General features: G+C 42.7%; 1 protein-coding gene across 6 annotated transcripts in view; it reads left to right on the top strand.

Moving 5' to 3' along the window:
* LOC116847599 (protein krueppel-like) overlaps positions 1 to 17,158 on the top strand; it is a 39,092-nt gene extending 21,934 nt beyond the window's left edge. For 2 of the 6 annotated variants that reach the window (XM_032822740.1, XM_032822741.1), the window contains exons 3-4: positions 6,429 to 7,119; positions 7,336 to 17,158. In XM_032822740.1, the coding sequence (XP_032678631.1) occupies positions 6,455 to 7,119; positions 7,336 to 8,122 (1,452 nt within the window). In that variant the 5' untranslated portion in view covers positions 6,429 to 6,454 and the 3' untranslated portion in view covers positions 8,123 to 17,158. The other 4 variants (XM_032822742.1, XM_032822737.1, XM_032822738.1 and 1 more) reach the window with 4 other exon arrangements.
* The last annotated feature ends 3,887 nt before the right edge of the window (positions 17,159 to 21,045 follow it).

Genomic DNA, 21,045 nt, shown 5'->3' with positions numbered 1-21,045 from the left:
TCTCTCTCTCTCTCTCTCTCTCTCTCTCTCTCTCTCTCTCTCTCTCTCTCTCTCTCTCCCCCTCTCTCTCTCTCTCGTTTTCTCTCGGCTCTCGGCGGGCACGCGCCGAGCTGCGCGCGAGCAGGTGAGATAGAGAGGAGCAGGAGAGCCGCCCGGTTGCACGCGTGCACTCCTAATTCCTCCCTTTTCCTTCCCGATCCCTTCTACCTCGTCCGCCCGGCTGGTCTGAGGAGAACGACTCCCGCGGGGGTAAGCGTATCGCCGCGGAGGGCGCGTTTCCGCGGGCTGGATTGCCTTCGTGGTGGCAATAGCGGACTGAATCGAGACAACTCTCTGTGTGGAGCATTGTGTGTCGCCTTATCACAGCCGGAAGTCGTCGGCAACGTCGGATCATCCATGCGTTGGCGATGTTATCGTAGAAATCTAACGCGAGGGATTGTTGCCTGAACTTGTATGAAATACTTGAAAGAAGTAACATTTACTTGAATGTAAAACAAAAGATAATTAGAGAATTCGCCGATTGTGACTCTACATTTGTCACGGAAAGTAGTGACTGTCTTCTTCTAAAACGAAATATTTTCGGTATTTTTATTTGATATCTAGGTAGATACGTAAATTTAGCAATTTATGATAATTTCAATATATAATATATTTAGTTCAAAAATATAATTAAAATAAATTTAGCAATTTATGATAATTTCAATATATAATATATTTAGTTCAAAAATATAATTAAAATAAATTTAGCAATTTATGATAATTTCAATATATAATATATTTAGTTCAAAAATATAATTAAAATAAATTTAGCAATTTATGATAATTTCAATATATAATATATTTAGTTCAAAAATATAATTAAAATAAATTGTAGAATTTTTGTCACATTGATTATTTCGTGGTAATTATAAAAGTCTATTTGAGAAGCTGTAAGAAAAAAATGCAATAGAATAAGAAATAATACACTCAGATAGAGACAGGTGTACGTAAATTTGACAACAACTTGACTGTTCGACGTGTAGAAAGATTACATCTCTTATATGCGGCACTTATATTTATCACATACGACAAAATGAAAACACAAAAGAAATACTCTAAAAAGTTATAAAAATTTGATGAAAATAATATATAATACAGTGTGATATGAAAATCTGAGTATATCTTTTAGCAAATTTATAGCTGCATTAATATAACAAAACTCACATTACTGTATAATATAAATATTCAGGATTAATCCAATACAACATATTTTCCTCATAAATATAATTTAAAAAATCATAGAGAGTTACCATCGTTGATTGTCTCATGTTATGATGATCATGAAAATTTCCTAGATTTCATTTTATGTATCGTTTCGCACACAGAGAAAAAATTTCTTTGAATTTGATAAATTCTATTGGATGGCAACACAAATTGGACCATTAGAATGATCAAAAGAAACTAATATTTTAACCAGTAAGTACAATTATTTAGCTTCCTAAATAATTTTATTGCTTGAAATCCAAATAAGGAAATTATTACACTGAATATTCTCATTTCATTTAAAAAATAATCTTAAGAAACGTGATTTTTCATTTTCTGCATCACTGATGGTTTGTCTTATTATTTCATCGTGTGCGTTCTTCTTTCCCTGTGATTTTCCCTCCAAATACTCCATCATTCCGTGATTCTGTGAGTCAAACAAATCGAAATCAAACAAATAAGGATCCTGAATTCAAAGAAGCTTTTCTCTCTGTGTAATAAAGTTATAATTATTGAGATAAATACAGATAAACACAGATAAACCTATTTATGATATTCATTAGTTCTCATGTACGTTTCTTTCTCTACATTGATCTGCGCGTCTTTCACGCGATGTGATACACGATACCTTCGTGCAAGACTCCAGACGCGACGTATCGCCGCGCAATTTGTATCGAGCGCTTTTGAAATATTGACAGCTGCAGCGAACTTTTGCAAAAAACACGCTGCCGCGCGCGCAGAACTGTCAATATCGCAAAAGCGGTAGTTCAGCAAACATTGAATAACGAATGTACATGTTCGCATATTTGTATCGCGAAATGAAAGGTTGCGAGGATGAGCGAGAGATAGCTGGTGCAATACAATCGAAACAAACGTTACGAAAGGAAGAGGTTGAAAGAGAGAGAGAGAGAGAGAGAGGGGAGGGGGGAGAGAGAATGAGAGGAGGAGAGAGAAAGTGATAAATAATAATCTCGAATTGCTGGCGAGCGTAAACCGACTCGACTTTTAATTCCCACACCGCCAGGCGCAATTTTCAAGAATAAGCGCGATCAGATCGTCCGTTTTTTAGATCCCGCAGATCACGTCGCGACCTCGTCTTCTACACTCTTTGCATTTCTCATCTTTCGCTCGCCCCCCTTTCGTCCAGGCGATCGTCCGCCTTCTAGCAACGGCCTCCTTCACAACCCCTCGGGGTAAAAGCGTGCTCTCTCCACACGCGCCAATCCCTACTCTTAAAGATCACGGTCGCAGGTTCACCCTGTCTCGGCTCACCCCTCCCTCGTTCTCTGTCGCGCTTGCTCTTTCTACGCGCTCTTTCGCTTGCTCTTTCGTGCTCTGTTGCGATCTCTTTCTGTCGCCCACGGCGGCCTCCTCGCGCCGCCGCACCTCTCGCCCTGCTCCGCCGTCCGCTCTGTCTTTTTCTCTCTCTGCCTCTTTCTCGATCTCACTTCATCCTCTGCACGTGCCAGCTCGCAAGCCGTCGAGCAGCGTTTAGGACGACTCCGCGCATCCGGGGTTGTGATTCGAGAGGGTAGTACCGCGAGACCTGGTAGGGCGAGATCGACATAGTGGGGGTCTTAGGGGTGGGGATTGTTGACTACGTCGTGCGGCTGGACTGTCTGTCAGTTAGTATTGGGTTAGGTCAGCCCAGAGAAGCATTGTCGATTCGTAGCGCCGATCATCCTTCTGTTCGGAGCACGGCAATAATCGGTTGTTTATAGATTAGGATAGTACTTGAAAAATCGCGGCGCAGCTCACACCGAGCGAGATCGCTCCCGATTTCTCGACGTTACGCTTCGCCGGCCAAAAGCGAGTGCGCGGATCACCCTCGCGCGGGTCGTTTTTTGTTTTCAGCCGGCAAAGAGAACAGTCGAAGGCGGCGATCGACGCGACTTTTATTTCGAGTACGCCATTAATGTAGTGCCGCCCCGTTGCTTCGAACCTGTCCCTTGAAATCGCGCCCGTCGGAAGTGATTACGTGTGCCGGGGTGGGGGAAGTGTATGGAGTGTCAATGTGAGGAAAGTTGGAATCACGGATCTCATAATGGCACTATCTTACCTGCAAGACGCGCAGATTGACGCAGGTACGATCCAGCTGGATCTCATAGGCACGGTTGACGTTGGAGCATACCGAGGGTTGACCTCATGTCACCTCGGCAAGACCTCATACAAATTGTTTCATCGTGTTAAGATCTGGTCATTGTGTATTTCGCGTGTGGCGCACCGAAATCTCGCGGTAATGTAACTTTTCTTTTCTGTTTTCTTTCCATTTTATTTTTTTTCAGCCTTCTCTTTCGCCTCTTCGACGCTACTACTCAATCTCGAAGTATATTCTTGACACGATTAAGAGAGCGTATCTCGCTCGTGAGCAGCCTTCGCCTCGGATTTTCCGTCATTCCTGCCATTCTAACCATTACCTTTGACAGATGGGAGAAAGGAGACGTGGACGCGTATAATTCTAACATCAGCCAACTTCATTGATGACTTCTTCTCCTTCTTCTCTTTTTCCTTTTTCTTATTCGCGTCCAATAATCTTTCGGATGTTGGCCTCGAATGAAAGCGAAAACGTAAGCGGTGCGTCGGCGCTTTGAGGAAGATTCGTGAGGGATAGAGCGAGAGGGAGGGAACGAAAGAGTGAAGTGGGAGATGTATGTATAGAGTGTGAGTATGTGTGTAAGAGAGAGAGAGAGAGAGAGAGAGAGAGAGAGAAACGGAAGGCGAGAAGAGAGCGATTTCGTAGTTTCTTAAGAGCAGCGTGACTACTGGCTCTTCGCCAGAATCTAAAAGCGCTCGCGGCGACACAACGCATGTACGTTGTGACACATTGTAAACATCGATAAGTCCCAGAGAGAGTAGCGAAATCGCCGGCCTGAGGACGCAGGGGGAGCAGTCGGGAAAATGAGATCCGTCGAGGTTCCGCGAGAACCTCGCGGTGCGATGCGCGTATCTAAAAATAATCGCCGCGATTGCTTCGGGATGCACGGCACGCTTCTCCCGTATCTTCTTCGTAAACGCGCTTTTCTCAGGTTACGAGCACTTTTCTTGAACCGCGTCGATCGACCGCGATCAAATCGCGATTTCGCCACGCATTGCAGCAGTCGCGATAACATTTACATAGCAAGCGCGAAGCGATATGATAATATCAGCGAAACTTCCTTTTATAAAGCAAAATTTCTCTATGATTCGCGATAACGGATGAAAACTTTGTCGCTCGATCAGTTGATCGTTAATATCATTCAGAATATTATTAGTCGTTCAGAAAAATTTATTGTCTATCTGCTCCCGTGAGCCAACATTAGGTGTATTAGTTTGCGGGTACCTCTCGACATTATCTGCAAACTCTTCACAGTATGACGTCTAGCCTTCTCGAGTGGCTAGGCATTAACTGCACTTTAAACTGAAGCGGTCTAGTTTCTGATGGAACTGCCGCGAGAAAGGACTCGAGGTAGAACTACAAGGGTTGCGTCCAATTACGGGGTAGACGCAGGCAAGGGCGGTACTCTCCGCGTCGCGTCGCGTCGCGTTGCCAAGAAACGACGATAGTAAGCTGGAAGGATCTTGGCCGCCGTTAAGGGAATTTTGGGGCGGAGAGAAGAAAGGGGAAAAAATAAGGAGGAAGAGACGTCGTGCGCGCTTTTATTGATTTAACGACAATGTCCTCTCTTTAAATAGTCCGTTAATTAACCCGCGATAATCAGATATCGGTCATTGTCTTCTTACGTTCGATTCCACCTCGTTGAAGACGCCTCCGAATTTACTGAATTTGCTCCAGCGATCATTTAGACGCATATTGTGATATTTCAAGTTCACGTGTACACTGAAAGAAAGAAAATGATTGATCTAACTGAAATTATAGTCATTTTTTGTCACTTTTTTAATTGTTCTGATGCAAAAATGGTTGTAGCAACATGCATATAAGATTATTATTACTAACATTATAGTAGAATTTAATTTAAAAAATGGTTCTCTTTTCGCTTCTCTTTTTTGATCATAATTTGTAACAATCGTAATCATAGCTGCAAATACCAAAAATTGTGTTCTCACTGTAATCACTGAATATCTTCAGGTCGCACAGGAGCTCTAAATGGTGAAACGCAATCTTTACAGAGAAAAAGAGATAGAGAATTTGTAGCAATCCGTGTTTCAATGCGTGTGACACTGCCCGCGATATTCGCTCAATTACAAATTGACTTGCATGTCTAACGTAAAATAGTAAAACGCCCAAGCCGCTAAACGTAGAGATATAAAAGCCAAGTTTCACAACATCCGTTTAATTTTAACTACCGATTAATAATGATTGGTTAATTCTTGGTTAATTAACTCTTCTTAATATCAAATGCGAGTTAAGTCTAATGGAATAACCAGCCAGTTAAGTTAACTGGAGGTTAAGTTAACTGGAGGTCAAACTGAGCTTAAGTTATAATCATATATTGTTAAGATGAAACGCGTTTATCACTCACGTCTGTAAGCGTTAGATTACTTTGATAACACATAACTTTATCGTATCAGTGGAGACTTTTTTCATGCAAGACTTCGTAGACGCATATTTAAAACGTTACGCATTAACGACCGCTGTCTCCACGTTGGTTCCGACGCAAAGTCGATCTTTTTTTGATAAACGCGGAGGTTCGCACGCCGATAAAGTCGTTGGCCTCAAGTCGAAGAGGCGGTACGCCGTAGGCGCGTAGGTGGATAGCCAAGTCTTATGAATGAACTCTCGCGTACGAGAGTGTGAGTGAATGGAGGAGGATCCAGTGAACCTCACGTGTGAGCGACGTGTGTGGGAGGGTACGTGAGGAGTGGTAGGGAAGAGAGGAATAGAGAGACAGAGAGAGAAGAGAGGGAGGAAACGAAGAGAGAGAGAGAGAGAGAGAGAGAGAGAGAGAGAGAGAGAGAGAGAAAGTGAGAATGAGAAAGGATCAGACGGAAAAAGACTGATAGGGTAAGGAAGTGCGAGGAGAAATCTTTGAATTCGCGTAAAATTCACACATCCGTTTGATCCTCCGATATACCATCCTCCGTGATTAGCCGATAATTTTAGCGCGTTATTGCGACTGCAATGGGGCAGTATTGCGTTGAGTATTTTTATGGGATCTTATGGATTTTTGGAATCTTCGAGAAAGCGAAGCGGTGGCGGGGCGAAGCGAAAGGACCGTTTCTTCAAAATGTGCTTTTATTGGATGCAGGTCTCCTAAGTGGCCAGCCACTCACTATGAAGCCGGACCCTGACAAGAAACAACTTCTGAGTAACAACAAGAAGGCGTCACAGACATTATTCCCTCCGATTGGCTCTCCTGCGACTACTGGTCTGTCTTTGCTGACCCAGCAGCAGCTAATTGTTGCCAGTCGGACTGCAGCATTTATGGCTGCAGGTTTACCGGTATCTCTGCACGCATCGTTAGCTACCAATCCGTCGCTCTATCATCATCCTCACAATTTCTTCGCCAATTGGGTGCAGCCATCGTCTTCGCCACCCTCCACCCTCCAACATCCATCGACGCCGCATTCGCAGAGTGTGGGTACGCGGTCCACCCAGCACAATCCACCCAGCACCATCACGAGCAGCAGCAACAACAATAACAAAAGTACCAACAATAATAACATGAGCGAAAACGACAGATCCGGCAAAAAGAACCAGTCTACCAAGAGGAAATCAACTAAAGTGAAAACAGAAATCGCACCATCATCCCCTTTGGAGGCCGCGACTTCGGCCAGCCCAGTTCCTACGATCAGTCCTGAGGCGGGAAAGGACAGCAAGGATAAGGTCTTCACTTGTGGAACATGTGCGCGATCATTTGGTTATAAGCATGTGCTGCAGAATCACGAGCGCACGCATACCGGCGAGAAGCCATTCGAGTGTTCGGAATGTCACAAGAGGTAAGATCTCTCCCGGTCAAGTTATTATTATCATCATTACTTTACTATCTTTACCACTTTTTATTCGTTTTAACGTAGAAACAGACTCGAAACATTGAAGATACCGTAATTATTGAAACACTTTCCGAATGACAAATCGCCAATTTTCACGATCAATCACCAAAAGATTACTTTCGCATTGTGTTACATTGCATCATTATTATTGTTGCTGCGCAGATTCACCCGGGACCATCATCTAAAAACACACATGCGACTCCACACGGGCGAGAAACCTTATCATTGCAACCACTGCGACCGACAGTTCGTTCAAGTAGCGAATCTCCGCCGTCATCTGCGGGTACACACGGGCGAGCGTCCGTATACTTGCGAAGTATGCGGGTCCAAATTCAGCGACTCGAATCAACTGAAGGCGCACGCACTGATACACAGAGGCGTGAAGCCGTTCGAATGTGATACTTGCCAAGTACGATTCAGAAGGCGACATCACCTGATGCATCATAGATGTGGCACAGGCCACCCGTCGCAGGCCGAATCACGGTCACAGGCCGCCGACACGAAATCGAACGCAAGCGAAGATCTGGAAGATAATGCCGAAACCGAGACGCAATCAGACGATATGGAGAGCATTATGCACAGCTCCAAGAAAATCAAGGGAGGAGACCAGGAGGAATCATCGAGTTTGACGGTTGACGAGGCTCCGCCGATTCCGTTGGATCTGTCCGGGATTCCAGTCAATCTGCCTGAGCAAACGGAGCCCGAGGATTTGTCTATGTCCACTGGCAGGCTAGTCTCGGCTTGCAACAACACCAGCAGCGGCAGCAGCTCGTCGACCACTCGCAACAACAGTCCCAGCAGCGATGTCGTCCAAGAGGACGACGAAACGCGCAACGTCTCCGCTGTCAGACCGACGAGTAATCTGTTCCCACGACAACTGCGCCGCAAATGCAATCGTCGTGAGAATGTGAGCGCGGCCAGCACATCCAAGGCCGATCTCGCATCCTAGTGGGATTCTCACTGGTATGTAGAGAAAACAACCCTCTTGTCCTCGGTGTCGGATGGTATCCTTCTGCTTGAGGCTGGCATTGTCGCGAGTCTTGTTGGCTAATGAAGACGAATGTGAGCATTAAAGCGTGAAAGACCGAACTATACGCTCCAATTTCTACCTCGAGTCAAACTGATCAGCCATGCATTGGCTCGTACTGATTCAACCGGTAGGTCTCTATATCGATTCGTAGTCATTATTGTTAAGATGCTTTTTATAAATATATATATATATATATATACATATTATATATATACTACATATAGATTATATATATATATATTATCGTACCGTGCGAAAATATGCACATTGATACGAATACCAAGCGACAAGTCTATAGATGTATATCCTATAGAAAATATGTAATTTAAAGGGAGAGACAAACATAAATTCAGGGACATATTTACTGTTGACTGTTTACTTGGACTCTGAAACGGTGTTTGGACGTCCAGATGACTCAGTACGAGCCGATAGGCGCGACTCGTGATAATGAGACAGGCGAAGAAGTGTATCTCATCATATCCATCTGTTGGAATCTCGAATCCATGATAATAACGCACGCATATGTATTTATATGGAATAAATATGCGTGTGCACATATGCGTTACAGCAAAGATGGTTAACTCTTTGATAGTTATTTTTTTTTTATAAAATGACAAATAATTCTATAAAAATAACTATGGTTTTTATTCTCATTGGACATTTTGTGCAGTCACACGGAATTAAGCGTCTATGCCGTAACGCACATTTGCATAGAAATGATCATGATGGATTCGATGTTACAGAAAAAAGAAGGAAAAAAAGAACAAACGATTTACACGCGAACTTTCCCGAAGGTTCGGCCCGTCGTGCGCAAAAATGCTTTTGCGTTGTACATAATTTCGCATCGGTACAGAGAAATCATATTTAGTTAATCGTTGTAATAACCGTTAATGTGTTTCGTTCAACAAACGTGTTGCGGTACAGTTTGATGTGTATAGTTAGATGAATAGAGGCTATGTCGGAAAGAAAGAAGTGCGCGGCACCCCTGTGCATCTTTCACAGAGTATATGTGTTGTATCGCGTCGGGAGAAGTGAGCGACGATGCGAGAGAATGAGCGAATGTTGTATGTATGTGCGTGTGTATATGAGAAAGAGAGAGAGGGAGAGAGAGAGAGAGAGAGAGAGAAAGAGAGATGAAAACATGTGTCTGGCATGAATGTATTTGGTATACAAGTTCCTCTGACAGTTAAAGTAGCGGGGAGGAGTGACGACGGTCCGTCGATCCACTGTCGCTATATCGGGAGTTCATGTTTTGCTCTTTTTCTTTTTTTTGTACTAAACATTTATAATGTGTTATTCCCTGTTGTCGTTACTTTCCCTTATCATCCCAAGATTTGTTGTACTGAGATACGTATGTTGCACGGGAGTCACCTAGATCGAACGCGCGCTTTCAGCAACTTGGTGGCACGGTGATCCTGTCCGCCGAGTGTCGGCGCCGAGTATCGTCGTAACGTTCGCGTTCGAGACGTTCCGTGCACCAGCAAGAGATTATTATGACGTACATGAAACCATTACATGCGTTTTATAGTACATGTTGTTTAAGATTTAGGACTTACGCGCGGCCACATGTGACGAAAATCCGACGACAATCAAACGTCCGAAGGGACGCGCTTTCAAGTTAACGCGCAGACGATTGGTTACATAGCGCGAGCGGGAGATGTGACGTGTAATGGTAGCAAAGGGAAGCAATCAGTCGCGTTGTTCGACAGTTCTCCCACACCAACCAAGGCTATAAGGACACAGCGGAGTGTCATGATCGTCAGCTGAGTCGATCTCAGATTGGAACCAACCACCACCACCACCTCCATTACCTCCTACAGTTTCACCTTGCTCGTACACTAGAATGCGGCTCTCATAATCGAGATCTTCTCCGATTTCCGTCTCCTTATCCATCAGATGCGGATACACCCGGCCCCGATCTCTTCAAAGAACTCTGGTTCTTTTATATCCTGGGCTCTCAGCCGGCGCGCGTCTTTCGCACGAACCAGTTTTCGCGATCTCACACCGGTCCGTCGAGAAATTTGCAGCCGGTCATGTGGTCAGTTTCACCTTTTGGCCCGGGTCCTTGCGCAATCGTTCAATACTCGTCTGATTTATATCCGCGTCGTTGCATGCAAATTTGTCACCCTGACCGCCGACTCAAGGCCACCTCGAAGCTCATTGTGCGGCACCGAGTCGCCTCCGGTCCGGCATGCTTTCCGGGCTCACCTACACTCAACGCAGTTCGATTCGCCTACTATAACGCAACGGAGGAGCCTGAATACTTTTCTGTGTGTGGGTCTCTTTTGCTTACCTCGAGATACAGCGGCTGACGGAAAAGTAGAGCAGAACATTGGGGGGTCCTCTCTCCTACTCTTTTGCATTTTGCACGAGTGTCGCTCGAAATGCCTGGTTGCTTGAATTACCCTCGTTTATCTTTTGCCCGTTCCGCTCGACCGTGTCACACGAAAGAAGAGACAAAAGAAGCGAGAAAAGTTGTGTAGCTTTACCATCGCGCCACTAACTGTTCCTCAGGCCTTCATCTCGCATTTCCGTTAGTTCTTCGGAGAATATTCGCCCCTTTCGAGATACGTATATATATATCGTATTCAACATATATATATACCAAAGGACAAATACTCTTCACGTGCTTTACTTACTTTATACACATACACGCGTGTATGTGTATACAACCTATGTAGCAATCGTTGAAATCGCTCGAATAATTCAATGATATCCAGCATACGAATGATGATAAATTCCAAAATATACACGAAATATCACGAGAAATCTGATATGAATTTCGTTTACGAAGCAGCCGTGTGAAATGACGTACTGATTATCGGTTATTGTATTCGTGCCATTTCCGACGTTTCGTATGCGTTATAATTTTTGTACGTTTCTTGTGTGAGCGCGTTAATTAAGATTTAGGAATTTTTATTTAACGGTTTTCTTAATATTTCGCCTAACTTATTACGAGTTGATCTCGCTTAGGAAAATTCTAATGAGCATCAAAGTTTAAGCCATCTCTGCTATTCCCTCCCCTCTGTCCTCTCTCTCTCTCTCCTTTACACTTTCCCCTATATTTTATAAAAATAGATCAGGTCCACAATTTTCGTTTATCCCTTTGTCGATCTTTTTCCAGAATCGCTACCGAGATATCCTTTCTCTCCCAATGGATCCTCGTTCTCCTGCACATCGGAACGTCTCGTTCTCGTGTTGCTCGCATAAGAATTCGCGATTCTTCGTTCGATCGCGCCGAAAGCGCGCGTCGTTCGATTATTTCGACATGATAACACATCGTATCTCCTTTTGTGTTCTTAAGATATAGTTCAGAAAAAAGAAGAAGAAACGTAATACCGTTGCTTTAGTTCACCTGTATATTAGTTTTGTCGGTCGCAACGCAGCGGAGACGACAATTCTGCACGGATACTGCGAATTCGACAATGCTTCTTGATTTGCTTGCCAAAAAAAAAAATAAAAACTTGAAAGAGATTAAATATTATTATATATACAGGTGACATGACGATAATATATGAAACTTTTGTGTGTATAGATTAGAGGCCGAATTAAACAAAAAATTCCTTTACCATTTTGCTAACGGCCATGTAAAATCTTATCAATTAAAGAAGATTAGCAAATGTGTATGTATAGATCATGCGTTGTGCGACGAATAATGGAGGTGTTTGTATAACAGGTTAGGTTAAACTGAACAAAAAAGTCCTCTACAATTTGGTATTTTGCAAATAACCACGTAGATTTTTTAGTTATTAATTAAAGAGGCTTGCCGAACGATCAGCCGTGATTATTCGCCAATTTTCCTTAATTAATAACTAAAAAATCTATGCGATTATTTGCAAAATGGTAGAGGACTTTTTGTTCAATGTAATTTGACCCAATGTACAATCACACAAATCACAACGCAAATCACACGCTTATCGCCACACTCTGCACTGTGATCATTCGCCAATTTTCTTGAATTGATAACTCAAAATTTTGTTCGCAAAATGATAGAAGAACTTTTTGTTCAATTTGACCTAATCTACATATATAAGAGAGTTTTATATTTTGTCGTCAGTACATCAGTCACTGTATATCGATACACTGTGTTGTGTACTTTCGGAAGATTACTAGTTTGGAATTTGCTCCAAATTGTTGTTTTCATCTTCTGGCTGTAAAGTTACGATCAAATTTGATCGGTGCACACTCTTAGATTGTTCGAGTACGACTCGAGGATCACACAAGTCGATGAGTTACTGACTGTCACCTCCGCTGAATGCGTCCGTCGGGACACCATTCAGTTTGCAACTGGGCTGGTAGACTGCGACAGAGGTCAGTAGGCCTCGACCTCGTACCCCGAAAGAAAGACAGATCTCATCCAGAATCCCCGAGTTTATTGTACATAGAGAAAAAAAAAAGAGAGAGAAGTGTATATCAACCGCCCTTTGGGTAGAGAGGATCGCATGAGAAGCGAATTCACTAGCGAGAGCGTCGCGCGCCTTCTTTCTGTGTTTTCTTTTTTTCCCTCCTTCCCTCCTCCCCTTTCCCCTCCCCTTTGCCTCTCGATGACAGGCGAACGAGCGTACAGAGAGGTGCCGTGACAGAGAGCGCTTAACGAATTTGCTTGTGGCCAGTTCGCGACAATCGGCAAGACGAGAACCGGTCCGCTCATCTCGCGCGACAGTACAGACGGGACAGACACGTCGGGCTTGAAGAGAGTGACTTGATCACAGAGAGAGAGGCGTCGCGATTAATCGAGAATGGCGCCGCGGAAGCGTGCCCTTTGTGTCCAAAGTGTACCACAAGCAAAAGCTTTCCCTCGTCACGCAGCCTAATCGCGAGAAATTACAATTGCTGGTTCGTTATAATGTAACCAAAAAAAGAGGAGAATAGGGAAAACGTTCGACATCTTATCAGGAGTCGGCGTCGGTATTACGCCGTCGACTTCGCACAGAGGCAAATCGCGGATGGTCTCTGTGTTCCACTCGGTTCCGCGATGATCAATAATTGACAATATCGTCAGATTTTGTTGTCGCGTTCGTGTGGACGCAGAAATTGCATTTACCGAAATACACGGACCCCGATCTGTCCTTGCTACTCGGTGAGAAAACGTTCTCAGACAGTGCAAACAGTGCAAATCTAACGGACCTCTTAGAGGTCTTAGATGTCTAGAAAACATGGACGTCTTTTGGACGTTTTTTTGAGACATCCTGACTAGAACCTTATTCAATACTCCTGATCAGTTTGATCGCAATCAGTCATTTGGTTTGTATAAAGTGATGTTAGTAGGCCCTCATTATTAATAAGATCCAAATTATTAATAATCCCTCGTTATTAACCCTTACACTGCGGAAAAAATTAACCCTTACACTGCATGTGTACGCTCTCCGAAAGTCTCCGCTGTCTGTGGACAGCGTCTTGAAGTGTCTAACGATCAATTCTCACTGCGTGCGGACAGTGCATGAAAGCATCTGATGCTCAACGCTAATACGAGTGTGATCCATTAGACGTTGCTTTGAAGCGCCGTGTGGACCAACCGTGGCTTTTCTTTAAACGCTTCAAGACTTGTGCAACATCTAATGGATCGTACCTTATGTACAGAAGTGAGGCATCGTGACGTCTGCGCCAGCTTCGCGCCGCACAGAGAGATCGTCTTGCTGACAAACGGCCCACAATTTAAGGGTTAATAAGGCTCACGTTGCGTTACAGGACTTACCAGGGTCCGATAACATCACTTTATACAAACCGAAATAACTGACTGGGATTAATCTGATCAGGTTAAATTCTGGATAAATTTCTAGTCTTTTAGGGAACTTTGTGCTGTTTGGGTTCTCACACGTCGACTCATATATCCGTATTCATAGTCAGGCCTTATATCTAAAGCTTCCTTAAATTTATTTTCAAATACCCTGTAGCTAATAAAATAATGTAAATGATACAAACGATGTCGAATATTTGAAGATAAACTTAAAGAGGCTTTAAATGTAAGGTGCGACTACGAATACGGGCATTATTATCATTTCGATGACCGACGATCCACCGATTATTTCGAGTAATGTCGTTCATGGCAACACGGTACGTACGTTCTTTCGACTCGTTCAGCGTTTGCACAGTCGACTGATTAAGTATCGCAGAACTTCTCCTCGATGAGAAATGCTGCGACATTCGTAACGCATCCAATAAGAGAATTTGTGTTTTAGTAATTCTCAGGAGGTACGTTTCCTTACTGAATGAATACAGAATGCGTTGCAGAACTCACCGAGGAAAAGCGTGGCTGTACTTAATCGGCCGACTGTACATGTGATATTGAATTTTGGGCTTCGTTGAGGTCCAATCGCGGCGATCGATTTTAACCCGACCCGCAAGCGTATGTAATAATCCGTCAGGAATCATAATCGAATAACGGATAACCGCGTCCTACTTTTGTTCCTAACGTTCGACGTCGAGCGTGATCCATGACGTCGGGATGCCGAGGCAATCCTCGGCGATCAGGCCGACGGATTCTCCGCTTGGCGCAAGTACGCGGAGTGGACCGCGCGATGTTGAATGCAAGAAGAGTACCTTGAAGGATATCGATTCCTAATTAATAGTCGTAATAGTCGTAGAACGCCCGAACGCCACTTGTAACTTATGTTCCTACCGTGATCGGTCTTGCGGACCGCAATTGTTCGTTCTTTTTCTTTCTTTCGTTTCCTCGCTAGACAGGCTGAAGAGTTACAATGTTAACGAAATGGCCGATATATCGACCGAGAGATATTGACCAGAGGTGAAGAACCACGCGTCAAGTACCTATCGTGTTAATGAATAGAGCTGTCGCTTGTCCTACCTACTGTCGTAATCATTATTATTGTTGTTGTCCTCTTACTCTTAACGTGCAAAAACTATGTATACATATTATATATTTGTGTCAAATAGCCGTAACGTTGTACCAATACGATGTGTGCTCGTAAACGGGATCGCGTGTTACGGACGAGAAGCAGCGTACGTCGAAATATAAAATGCAGAGACAGAAAGAAGTGAGGAAGAGAAGAATGTGTGCACACTCTCGTAGAGATAATGTGTGACACACATGTGCAACTATATGACTATATAAGAAACGAGCAGGAAGACTCGGAAGATATGGTGTGGCACGCGAGAACAAAAAGCAGATTAATTTTGGACATTCAGTGTGTTCAGAACCAAGAAAAGGAAGGATTAAATTGTTGGGATGTCAGATTAAATTTCAGTATCAGCAAATCAAGATGTTTACACAGCCCAACGTTCAGGACCAAAATAGAAAAGGATTATATCGTTGGGATACCGGAAAGATTAAATTTTTGGGAAGGATTAAATCAGTAAATCGGTATCGAGATGTTTTCGCAAGCCAACTGTGTCTTGATATTTTAAAATATCTTGATATTCTAAAGAAAGGAAACTATTATTTTCTTTGGCTAAGCCAAACGTTTTCTTTCACTAAGCCATGCCAGAAATTTTAATCTCTCCTTCCTCACATCTTACTTTTAGATGTTCAATGACGTCTTCATTCTGTTATCGCGCGGAGTTTGACCACGTGAGTCGACATTTGTCGAGATTACCAAAGCGGGCCTGAACCAAAGGCAGCACGGTTACTATCGTAATCGTATGCGTTTTATCGCGACTTTTCAACCGCGGCTCTCCGTACTCCGCGATCCCAGTTCGTTCGGATGCTCGGGAGTAATCTTATGTACCTATCATTATGTATACTTCTTTGTATATCTACGTGTAACTAAAGTTATATTCTATAATTTTGTACAGCGAAATCGCGCGGCGCGCGCAAATTCGGGCACACGCGAGCCGACGCGATCACTCGCACCGAGTGCCAACCTCCTCGGGCCTGTTCTTCTTAGCTGAACTTCGGCGCTGCGCTGGAACGTGGTTCCTTTCCTCATCTCTCAATATTAGATCGCATATTTATTTGACTATTAAAGCAAGAGGTGCAGCCCAGTCGAGCTGAAAGGAACGGACCTCTGTACGGGATGCGCGTCCCGACGTTGCGCGTTGCGCTTGCTCGAATTCTCGCGCGCGTTTTACGAGACACGGTACAAATTCAGACCTTACGCCTAAATACGATGAAATCGATTGAAACACGGTCTCACGAAGTAATAGGTAATGATAATAATCTCGATACGCCGTAGTGGAAAAGTGTATCTGGCCACTTGACGCGCTCGGTTGCCACATTACGCGTAGGAGTATCGCGAGTGCTCTTTGTCTCTCTATCTCTCTTTCTTTCTTTCTCTCTCTCTCTCTCTCTCTCTCTCTCTCTCTCTCTCTCTCTCTCTCTCTCTCTCTCTCTCCGGTGCTCGTATAATTGACGATTCACGGATTGCGCGTTTTCATTCTGGGATCCTCAGCCGCGATCTCGTCGCTACTTCATTCGCGCGAGAGCCAACTTTTATGTCGCGGGTAAACATCGTTCGACGCTCGTTATGCGCGACGTACAAACGCGAACCGCAAATCAAGTGGCACTGAATGTATACTATGAAACTGACACTACCTCACCAGACATCTAATATATCTCTCAACCACAAGACTGATTTTATATATATATATATATATAAATATATATATATAAATAATATTCTTAAATAATCTTATTATTAAAGAGAGGGTAAAACGCAGAAAGGGCGGAGGAAGGAGAAAACGAGGCGTAACGGATGCGTTTGAGGAGGAAAATATCGTTAGTACAAATATAATATGATCCGTTTTGTAAGTAATTCGCGTCTAGGGAGTAACATTATAATTGTAATTAATAATTACTACATTGCTGCCAATTTCGAATTCCTATTGTGAATAAAAAGGGGAAAGCGAGAGGAGGCGCCCTTTGTATCGTATGTGTTTACTCGTAATTTTCATGCCCCGATCTCTGCAATCACGCATTATTCAGTTATCTGAAATGTTCTATCGGATTGACTGGTCTGTGAAACTATTTTTATTATTAAAACTCACTGTTTCATCGTTCTCTGGTCTGTTTATTCGGCGACCCGTCCTGCACGCAATATGTCCACATATGAGCGACCCAAGTTGTATTTATTTACAGGAACATAAGGACACAGATGGACTTTCGTGATTATAAAGACGTGAGAGACAATAAGCGATGGAAATGATCTTTTTAATTATGTTTTTAAAACAAACCGCGTGTTGAATTAATTATTAAATTTGCGTGTTTAATTAATTATTAAATTTACATCACATAATGATATAAAGTTTTTGTTGTATTGATGCAGTAACTAATTTGCTAAAGGTTACACTAAAATTTTCATATTACATTTTCAAATGTATTACATTTACCAGCAACAAAATGCGTGGAGCTAATTTTGATAATTCTTTTCTTTCTCTCGTATTTCTATTTTATCGCACTCTATATGACAAATATGAATGACATATTAACCATCTATGAGGGATGCAACCTTTATAGATCGACTAGTAAAGTTGCTGTTAAATTTACATACACCTGTTTTCTGAAAAATTGCATCGACTTTAACCAGCTGTAACTTCGAGAGAGAATTTATATTCCGATGTTTCTCACGTTTCGACATTTGTTTGCTCCCTCATCTGGGAACATTGATCGACGTCCACGGTGCGATTTGTCGGAGTCATCGATAAAACATTATCATTGTGGACACTGTTATTCCCCGGAGGAGCAACGACTGAAACGCGGATAAAGTATCGCCACAAAAGCAATGATATTTTTACGACTCATCCGAGGTTGCATCGTGGATTCGCTCGTTGAATCAGGAAACGAAGAGCGGAGAGAGTGTCGCGGCCGATAGGGTGGCACGGGGGGAGGGAGAGGGGGAAGGTGAATGCAATGCTGAAAAACCGTCTCTCTCTCCACCCTCCCGGCGTGTGTTTCGATGGAGGACTAGCGCGACCTGCATTCAGCTGTGCTATTCGAGGCCGGCGAGTTTCCAAAATCTAGGATTCCATGTGTACGCGCGATTGCGCCGGTGTGCGTCGGATGAAGGCGTCGCCGAAGGGCTGAAGAGAAGGGTGGCACAGCCGTGGCACAGTGACACATTATGCCGTAATATGGGGGCACGTGGCAGATGCAGCGGTTCTAGTCAGACCGAATCGTTCGAATTCATGGACCAGCACTCTTTCAAGTCCCAATACCGATCTTATCTCATGTTTTAATTAATTTTCCTTTTCCTCTGTCGATAAAAATAATATTCGCGATGTCTGCATTCACACACATTTAGCTAATTACAATTCATAATTAAGCTAATTATGCGATTCATAAAATAGCTGTTATAATAAATGACATTAATTGTATCACTCATGTATCATGTTAATTAAAAATTAACATATCTTGACTCATCAAGATAATGTTACTTATTACAATTGTTGCAATAATCTTTTTAACATTCAAGTATTCTCAATTCAAGTATTCTCAATTGTTACATTTATTTTCATTGATATGTATATTATGTTATTTAACGCTCGTGAGATAGCCTCGAAATATGAATGCAATGTTGATGCAATAGTTTCAACACGGATGTGTTGCGAATTAATCAATTAAAATTTCTCTTGATTAAAATAATAGATAAATCAATAATAAAATTAATCAATTGTCCTATGTAAAATCACAAATAATTCCATCGACTGATGAAAATAATTTTTTTCAGCACAACACTTACTCTGTGGTTGCAGCAATCGCATAATCGCATGTTCTATATTTTACTATTGAATCGGGTTAACAAAATTAGATTTATATGCGGGCCAGCCGTATTGTTTTTTCACAAATACCAAACACTTGTTTCAGCGCACCTACACGTTTACTTCACGAAAACATCTGATAACCATTGTCCAAAAGTAATTAATGGAATGTGATTGATTATTAATCAATACCATTGATTAATACATATATAATAATAATTAATTTCATCAGCCAACTGCTTTATTCGTGATTATATTATCATATTCGTGACGATTGATTAATTTTGCTTATTGCTTTGCCGATTATTTTAGTTAATAAAAATTTTAATCGGTTAATGCCCAAAGCCGCACTTAACATTTGATTATTAATCAAACTTTGATATAATTGATTTTATATTGATTAATAATGATTTATTAATAATTTTATCAATATGTAACTAAGTTATTCGTCGTAATTAAATTATCGATTAAATTATTCGACGACTGATTAATTTGGTTTATCAATTCGTTGATTATTTTAGTCAGTGAAAATTTTAATTGATTAATATCTAACACACTAAGACCCGGTTGCACCAACGTTATTTTTAAGTGAGACTTAAATATGTTTGTCTTCATTTATTTAAAAAGAAAGATAAAGATAGATATATGTTTAAGTTTTGCTTAAAGCCAAAATAATGTTGGTCCAACTAGGCCTAAGAGGCTTTTTCTTAAAAGCAGATGAAATGTAATTTGGATGGTGTTTCTTAATACAATGATCTAAACATTCAAATGTTTCTCCTGAAAAATCTTACTAATTCTTAACACATCTGTGAACTAATGCATGGATGTATTCGGAGTGCTATGAATTTTATACCGTCCTCCTTCGCGACGCTAACGCTATTACCGCGACTATTATCTAAAATCTCATAGTTCTTGCAGGAAAAACGAGCGAAAGGTAAGCAGATACTAAATTCAGAGCGAAGGACCAAGGGGAATCGTCGCTTTTCGTTGCACAACGGTGCAGGCGTATAGGTTTACTACTCCTACGGCATTGGCTCCATTGTCAAAAACTGTGCCAACACGTCAAGGAAGTCTGGCAGCACGCGACAAAGCGAACGGGCGCAGCAGCGGCGGCATTGAGAGCCGCGGAGAGCTGTTTTGGGACCGGAATCCGGAAAAACGGTCTCCCCTCGGGATCTGTACGCACCGTTCTACCTGGAGTACTGCTACAAATAGGTAAACATTCACACATTTGATTGTGGCCGCGTCCTCGCGGTGTAATGGTGCGTTTAATTTCGCTGCATAAAAAAGCGCCGTTTATCTTTCACGAAGATTGCATAAACTCGCGAGTAGCGCTCGCACTTCGCTGCGACGACACTTTGTTTACTTCATTCTGCGCTGCTTCTGCCAAAATGTAGTCGCTTACACGAAATTATTTCGGTCTCTCGCGATACAATTCAGTTTCCCCGACAATGTTCATCAACAATGGACTCGTACGTCTCATTCTCGCGAAAATTTTCGCGAAATGATCAGTGATATGCGAATCGCTTTTGATTGCGAGTCGGCAGAGTGACTTGTCCGGTAACTGAACGTCACTCAATGAATGAATGATTTGCAATATTTATTAAAATATGTGGCGTACTTTTCATAGTTCGAGTAACTATAATAGTAATAATAATAGTAATAATTGTTGTGGAGGGTGAATCCTAAGGAGCTCATCTACGGCATTCAAACAGACGTCCTTTGTGCCTCGTTCTAATAAGCAACTAAAAGTAGCTCACAGATTATGTGATTATATCAGAAAAAGTGTGTCTCAGAAACTGACTTCGCCTGATCAAATACTGGAGTTTGGTGCTCGAGTGTTCACTTACAGACTTTAAACGTTCATTTATAGGCCCTAAGTGTTTGGACAAGTTATCTTACGTAGCTCTCAGAAGCCGCGAACGGATATATACTCAAAGATCATTGCTTTCTGGCGCGACTGAGAGCGATCTTTCGAACCCTTAGGAGGGCAGACGCTGTGCGGCGATGAATTTCCCGAAATGCACCGCAACGAGCGCACCGTAAATTTCCTCTCGCGGCGTCGGTCCCGGTTTGACCGAAGACGAAGTGGAAGAATAATGGCGACGTGTGCCACGCCACGCGTCCCTAAAAGGGGATGCGGACGGCAAGAGAAGGTGAAGGAGGACGGAGGAGAGGAGAGGGAGGAC

The sequence above is a fragment of the Odontomachus brunneus genome, unplaced genomic scaffold, assembly GCF_010583005.1.
Source record: "Odontomachus brunneus isolate Ranch 3 - 2012 unplaced genomic scaffold, Obru_v1 Obru_scaffold_081, whole genome shotgun sequence".
NCBI lineage: Eukaryota > Metazoa > Arthropoda > Insecta > Hymenoptera > Formicidae > Odontomachus > Odontomachus brunneus.
The sequence above is the reverse complement of the archived record's forward strand: the minus strand, read 5'-3'. Positions and strand labels throughout refer to the sequence as shown.